This window comes from Castanea sativa, chromosome 5 (assembly GCF_040712315.1).
Source record: "Castanea sativa cultivar Marrone di Chiusa Pesio chromosome 5, ASM4071231v1".
Taxonomy (NCBI): Eukaryota; Viridiplantae; Streptophyta; class Magnoliopsida; order Fagales; family Fagaceae; genus Castanea; species Castanea sativa.
In genome coordinates, this window is record NC_134017.1 from 81438715 (window position 1) to 81447206 (window position 8492).

General features: G+C 32.5%; 1 protein-coding gene across 1 annotated transcript; it reads right to left on the minus strand.

Annotated features, from left to right (window-relative positions):
* Window positions 1–2765: 2765 nt before the first annotated feature.
* On the minus strand, window positions 2766–3573 carry LOC142637311 (uncharacterized). Its single transcript, XM_075811586.1, has one exon. The coding sequence runs from the start codon at window positions 3502–3504 to the stop codon at window positions 2983–2985; it is 522 nt and encodes a 173-aa protein (XP_075667701.1). The 5' UTR covers window positions 3505–3573; the 3' UTR covers window positions 2766–2982.
* Window positions 3574–8492: the final 4919 nt, after the last annotated feature.

An 8492-nucleotide genomic window follows, 5' to 3' on the forward strand; every position in this document is an offset into this window, starting at 1 on the left:
GATATGCTGGTCAAAGGCGTTGGACCCTAGGGTTAATTCAAACCCCGAGCAGAGTTTATTTGGCTTTAACTCTGTGCGTCTCAACTAGGCCTAGTAAAAAAACACCAATCATATATCAAATATGATGGTGGGATATATAAGAAAAAGAAATAATCAGAGTGAAATGCTCAGTGGTGCATTAAAAGAAACATGGTCGACAGAATTATCAAAAATAGAAACATGGACATGAATTTCAGTTTACGTTGTTCACTTGCCAATTAATTGGCAGTTAGGCCATTGAAGTTATACTCTTTTTTTAAAAAAAATAGGTAGAAAATAGGGAAAGAAGAGGTGGGATTCAACTTCAAACTACAATTTACAAATATGGAGTACCAAAAAAAACGTCATTAATACAACACTATCACTTGAACCCGTTGTGCCCACTTTTTAAAAATAAAACTTCATAAGAATTTTTAGGACAATGACATGATTGACGTGATGTATGGGATTTGATAACCAGACACAACTTTATCACCGTAATCATGTGTATAAGAATATAGGGAAAAAAATAGAACATAGGTAATTACTACATGATTAACCATAAAGGCATGCATTAACAACAAAAAGAATTTGATGACTGCATTTTTGTTACAGCAATGAATTCATTTAAGGGTAGTATTGTAGATTAAATTTTAAATTAATCATAGACTAACACAAAGTTATATTATTGCAATATAAGTATTTGTTTGCACTTCAAGTAAGATTATTAGATACAATAAACCTAAAATAAAGTTATAGGACATACTTGGGCCTTAACTACATACGATTAAATCTTAATATCTTTAACATGTCACCTCATACTCAAGAGGTAAGTTTGAAGACAACTTGAGATTGAGAAAAATGTGATACTTTAAAGGAAATTGTAACCGAATTAGATGTGGAGTGGACAAAGCTAGGCCAAATTAAAAGCACATATGAACAGCTAGAATATTGAAGGCTAAATGTGTGTAATGATTGAGGATTGAATGCTTAACATAGTGTAAATCATACATGTGGAGGCTATTGATAGAAAGTGAGGCCTTAAAATGCTACTTGAAAAGGACAAGGTCGCGTGACTAAAAATAAAGTCAATAAATGCTACTAATCAGAAGCATGGTCATCTAAGTAACTCGATCGACCTAACATGACAAAAAGATTTTATTCGAAATAAAGTTAATGGATTAGGTTACCAATCAACATATATATATATATAGTCTGTGGTACTCAGCTAATTATGGTTGACGATCGATGCACTTGATCAAAAGGAAACCAAAAATGATCAAGTGCAAAAGACATATACATCTGCCAATTGAGTGTTGTTAAATCACCAAGATTGTCTTATCAAATCTAGACAGTGTCCATGATATGTAACAGATCAAGACGACTCTTACAGAATGGTTGGCAATAGTTGTTAGAGAACGAACATAGATCTAACTATTAAAGTTCAAAGATATATGTTAATGGAAGTCATGTAAACATGGCTCTAACATCATATTAGAAAAGATAAAATGTGACTCTTATATCATGTTAGAAAAGACAAATATAACTTTGTACATTATAATAACATGTACGCAGAAAATATGAAAAATAAATTAAAAAGGCAGAGAGAGAACAAAGAGAAATATATAAGATGACTCAACCTTAAAAGCCTACTACATATTTAATTACTATTAAGCCTTTTCTCTTACAATAAATCCATTAAAGTGTATTTATAGTAGGTAAATCCTAAACTAAACATATACTACCACAATTTTACAATACTTGCAATACAAATAAAATTAAAATTTCTTTGCTTGAACTTCAAATAAGATGATATAAAATAAACATGGAGTAGAACTGTACAACATATTTAGACCTTGATTAAATATCTTTAATAAGAAGATTAGTGATCCACGATATTTTGTTTGTGGATTAAGGCTTCCTTAAAGAGAAAGTGAGAGTGATGAAGATCACAACGATGAAATTGATGCAAGGACTGGTCTCACTTTGTCCAAATGGTTTCCCAAAATTGAAAGAACCAAATAATTAAAGCCACTTGATTTTTCAAAATGTAAAAAAAAAAAAAAAAAAAACAAAAAAAAAAACAAAGCCACTTGTGAAATTTTTTGCAACCGGTACTATTCATCAAACCAGTCAGACAAAAGGCCAAAAATATCAAAACAAGGTCTAAAAAAATGAATCTTGACGTTAAAAACAATTACTATATATATGAGGGAAATAAATATGAATAGGGCAATGATAGTGATACCCAGTATATAATTCGTGCACAATTGTTATAGATCCTGGTCCAGGCCATGTACCTTAAACTAGTTGTAGGTCCCTTGACCCGGTAGCTCAAACCCAGGCGGTGTTGCTGTAGCTTGTGGTCCAAAAATTAACATCAGTTATGTTCTTTGTCTTTATCATTCATTGCCATTTACTATGTTAATTATAATGGTAGATATATATTAGATACACATGGATCTTCACTGCTCCCAATTGTACCTAGATAAGTATTTTTCTACTCTAACCTCTTTCTTTCCCATATATTGCATTCACTAAACAGGGGAAAAAAGGAAAAAGTGACCATAACAATAAAGAAGGAAAAAGAAAAGTAGATTAAATTAGCAAGTGAAATGCATCCTAAATATCATATTAACCTTATAAATACCATTGTCACAGTGCTATATATGACAGTATTGGCTAGCTACTACTAATTGCACTTGAGAGGCAACTCGATGTTTTCATTCAAATGAAGAAAATCTGATGTCCTTTGCACCAAAATAATGGCAGATTCAATAACATTTGGATCATATATAGTTGGTATCTAACTAGTAACTAATTTCCCTGAATAGTAAAGAGAAGTCTACATTATTGTCCCTAAATCCTCCTCCGATCTCACTCAATATTGGATACCTCATACATTACATTCACAACATTAAAGACAAAAAAAAGATTTGGAAAAGAAGAAAATTGATGAAGTAATCATCTACACATTTGAGGATGATGAGAGGGTGTAAGCTCACAATCTGATGAGTAGCACCCAATGTCTGCATTGAAACCTGATTCATGCAAGTAGAACACCTCTCTTTTCTCTTCAACCACCTTCAAGATTTTCTCAAACACAGACACTTCACATGGAATCTTAAGCACTCCCTCTTGTTGGAAACCAAATTCTTCTTCAGCTTCCCTCAGTAATATCCCAAATGCTTGGTGACCCAAGTACTCAGTTGGGATAACAAATCTCTTCAACTCCTTTCCTACACAAACTGCAAGAAACCCTTTTGGGACAACATCATTGGAAGCCCCTGAAACATCTGAGAAAGAGAGTGTTCTCTTAATGAAATTGATGCTTTTACTGCCAGTACTGCCATTGCTGGTGTTGGTGCTTGTAGAAGAAGTAGTGTTGGAGCTGTTCTTTGAAGAATTTGCTAGCTTTTTCCACTTCTTGAGGATCTGTTGAAGCCTAACAATCTCTCTGATCTTGTTAGACTTTTTTGAATCCATCAAGTTAATTGGTTTTCTGCAAAGAGAACTAGTGTTGTGTCCTTCTTCAAATGCTATAGCAGCTCCTTTGTGTGAATGAATCACAAGTGGGTGGTGGTGTACGCATTTAAAGAAGTTGAAGATGCTGGTGGTGTACTGAGTTACTCGCAATATTTAATGAGCATTTGATATTTTATTATTTTGTACATATAATATATCATTATTCATTAAAGTTATGGTACATTGGTTACTGGTGCAACTGCCTCAGGAATCATAACCAATCGATCATGGCCTTTTTGTTTTTGTTTATTTAGAGATTTAGTCCGTAGTTTATATTTTAGCCTCACTCTCTTGGATTCTGCAACAATACTCTCTTAGCTTAATATTCGCTTCTCTTTTTTTCTTTTTTCTTTTTTCTTTTTTGATAAAAATGTGAGGAATTATTTATATAAGATAAAGTTTATACATTACCAACACCCGACTGTTGGGCACATAGTCTATTAACCCTAAGGCCAGCCATATATACATAGCACAAATATACAAAACTTGGACAGGTATTATATACAGACAAAAAGTTTTGTTGGTGAACTCCCTGCTTTGCCAAGGCATCCGCACATTCATTAACTTCACGGTAAATATGTTGCACTTGCACCTCCCAGTGTTGATCCATGAGGCTCCTGCAATCACGGATTAAAGAGGCAGCATATTAGTTGGATAACACACTTTGTTATTTGTTATGTGTGCGTAAAAGTCAGCTATATATACTAAGACTTTAGTTATGTAAGATGAACGGTTGGATTATTAAAAATATTAAAATTAACACATTTTATCCTTCATTGTTTAAATGTTACTAATTTTCTATGCTTTATAGAAAAAAGCATACATATCCTTAATTAATTGAAATATATACTTTTTTACCATGCGGTTCATTTCATGAACCCCACCATCTATATATAGTATAAATCAACTTGTAGATTAGTCATATTAATATACATGCAATGATAATGCAACTTGCAATATAAGACTGAGATCTAAGGAAATTTTGTATTTCCCTCTTTCTGAATTGAAGTTTTGTACATTTTAATTTTTAATTTTTTCATTTAACAATCCCACATGTGTATTTGGAAGCTAGCTAAACCCTCTCATTGCGTATGGTACCAGTCTAATTTATTGCTAGTGGATCTGAAGCAACTGCTTTAACAGTCAAAACCTACCAAGGAGGTGCTCTCCAAAATTATTTACTACTCTCTCAGCTTTGTCTTGATATCTGTATACTACTATTGATGTCTCTATTAATTATTTAAATGTTTGTTGTCTTTATTTATTTTAGAGGTTGCTTAGAAGATCGTGGAAGATGGCACTCAAGAAATTCCATGTGATATCCCAATTTTTTTTATAATGAAAGAGAAAATTCAAATTACTTAAAAAAAATAGCCCACAAGTTGACATCTTATAGTACACAGGAATAGAACATGGACGTCCTTTTCATTCAATCATGAAATCTATTTAATTTTATCTTTATTTGACTAACTTTGGAATGATTAGCCATGAAGCTCCTTTTATTTTTTGGTACTTGGTTGTTCCATGGAATCAAACATTTTTCCCCATGCATTTAAAATAACATCGAGAAGCATATATTTTTTCTTCGGATTGGAGCCATCATCACCAGATTAATTAGTAGAATACATTCAATTTTGTTTTGAGCTAAAAAGAAAATAGTAGTTTTAAATTTAAGCTTTCTTTATTTTCATCCACTTTGGATTCCTTTTCAGAATGATTTTCAAATTTGTAGAAAAATAAAAATGCAAGGCCGCGTTAACCAAAAAAAAGTGTTACAGGAACGAGAAGAAACTATAATTAGAAAATAAATTGCTCCACGATATAGTCATGGAAATATCATTTAACATGAAAGAATTAATGGCTAACTAGTTAACATTGGTTAAAGAGAAATAACTTTTACACACATGTACCATACACACATGTACCATACACACATCTTATTTTTAACTGAAATTGTGTCTTTTATTTTTAACTGAAATTATGACTCCAAGTCATCATTTCAATTAAAAACAAGCGTGTATATGCACGCATATAGTGTATATGTATTAGTGTGTGCAATAACTATTGCTCATTTAAGGTTACACTCGAAGTTCGTAGAGATCGAGCTGATGGTAACGAATTCTTATACTCAATCTAGTTAATATATATATCCTAGGTACCCTTAAATTGTCATGAATTTTGGAACTTACATATGACTTGCGTTCTTTCATCCTAGGTCTCTAAGAAAGGAATTCCAGGATAACTTTTTACTTTTTAGTGGTATATATATCACATATTAACTTTGTATATTATGTAGTGGACCAAAAAAAAAAGTGTGTAGCACATACTGTACACATATAGAACAAATTAAGTTACCCTTTGACCAACGGGTTTTTTTATTTTTTATTTTTGGAATACCATCGATCCAAATCAAACGCAATTGGTAGATAATTCGAGGAAGGTGGAACGAATGAGGAAATAATTAAACTGTGTGGTTCAGTATTTGGCCACGTTATAATAAAATAGAACGTAATCATGAAGTTAATTATTTGGTTCTTCTCACAAAAAAAGAAGTTAATTATTTGGTCAAAGGTCGTAGAAGATGGACAAATCGTACAGTTTGGTTTAAGAAAACTTAAAATTGCGGTTATTTTGTAATTAGCATCTAGATATTGGGAAAAGTGTAGGTCATTATCTTAATCGATGTATGATTGGTTAGCACATGTATATGATCGAAGTTAGCTCTAGAAGAGTACGTATATAGATATTGAGTATTATTTAACTTTGTTATAATATATGGGTCTTTGGGTAATTGTCTATAAGGGGTTTCCTAAAAGTTTGCTCTACAATATTTGTTGCTTGTTTGTTTCTCAAAAAAAAAGTTTCAAGCTCACATGACCCCTTGCTTTTAAGTACATTATAATGTGTACAGAGTACTATATAGCAGTCTATTATATAAATGTGAAAAATTGATGAAAAGTTTCTGCTGGTTAATTATGAACCCTATCACGTGTGTGTATGTGTATCTCTTGGGCCTCCTACATTGTAAATTGGGAGCATATTATTCCAGGATTGCTGACTGTTTGATTGACCCAATTGACTCGGACTTTAAATTGAATTAGGGTTGTAAGGTTGTTTCCTCGAGCCTATTGAAAAGGATGTACAGTATAACAATAAGATATCAATATAAAGCTCAAAAACCGCTTATTGGTTGATAAAATAACACATTATACGAGATGTGGCTTGATGGTAGGAGTCTTTGTTCCAATATCCAAAAAGAAACGGCTCGAACGAATGGATGTGGATTTCCTTTTATATATATGACATATGCTTTTAGGCAAACAGTTAACAACCCAATCAAAACAATCAAATGAAAAGAGAGAACAGAAACAACGTCTAAAAGAGAGCATCATCCTGTAAGCTAGTTTATATATGTCTAGGCTTCCTTTCAGTATTCCCCCCCCCCCCCCCCATATATATTCAAGTGTTCTTAAAAATCCTCTTCAACATGCTTTGCAAGGTCTCTCTCCATTACCCTAAGTAGAAATTTTAATTCTAAACGCATTAGGAGTGTTAGGAACTTAATTTATTTTAACTAGTATTGGATAATAAATAATTATTAAGATTTTTCAAATAAATTGATTTCGATTATGATAGTATATATAGGAAGTTAGTGTATATATTTTATGTAAGGACAATGGTGTTTTTTAGAGGGGAATTGAAGAATGTTATTATAAACCTATCTTATTTTAACTAGGAATTAATAAATGATTATAGGGATATATTTTATTAATTCAAATAAATAAATTTAGATTCAGATTAGCTAGACTAACCGACAATTATAAACTTTACAAGGGTTTAGTTTCTCGGCCTCCAACAACAACATTGTTTCCATAACAATTAGAAAGAGAGACCATATTTCGATTTTACCATAGAACATATATTTTGTAACCCCAACATGAAGTTTCTTGCTTTATTTTTGTTATTAAATTACCCTCCCTGACTCTCTGAGTGCCTGCATGAATATCAGTGCATGCATGCAATTGATAATTGGGCCAAAGAGGTACAGATGAGAGGCATTGGGTGAGATCGATGTGAGTTTGTCAGTTTTCTCGATCCTGGCTCATTGCTCCCAAAAGGGAATATATAGAAGAGAAGAGAAGAGAAGAGGGAGGGGATGTTTCATTCATAGGACCAAAAAACCAAGCAAAGTGAACCGAATGGGGTCGCTAGTTCACTCATTCAGTTCTACCAAATCAATAAGCTAAGTTTCAATATATAATAGCCACAAGCAAATAATGAAATCCATTCAAGTCAGACCCCCACTGACCAGCACAATTATTTTCCAACTCTCTTTCTTCCCAATTCCCAAACGAAAGCTACCACATCTCTATGGACCCCTTCCAATCATATTTCCGGCGCTCAACAGCTTTTGCATGGGGGCTCTACACACTGATTACATGCAATTTTTTAGCTAATAAATCGGTTCAAAATTTGGCTTCACGAAAAATGTTCTTCAAACTGAAGTACTTGTTAAAGTTGTGTGATTATATGTGATAACTGAATGATGAGCGAAAGTAGGAAAGCAAAAACACATGAAGGTTTACGTGGTTCAAGTTTCAACTTAACAGTCTACATTCACACTATGAAAGCGCGTGACAATATTTTTTTAAGCCTTCATATTATCATGATGTCATGAACCCAATGTAAGTACATACGTATATGCTAAAAGATACTTATTAATTAATCCTAAATTAACTATAGATTAACCTAAGATTAAGTTGCTGCTTGTTCTATAATTACATGGACCTACAATTATTGATTTGTGCCACTTAGACGATAATATATATCTAACAATACGTCCTCATGAGCTTGTTGAGCAACATCGTGCAATCAAATAAAAGTATGGAGAGTATTCTGTTAAGCCTTAAATAAAGCGTTTAGTTTCTTTTATTAAGTCCATGCTATGT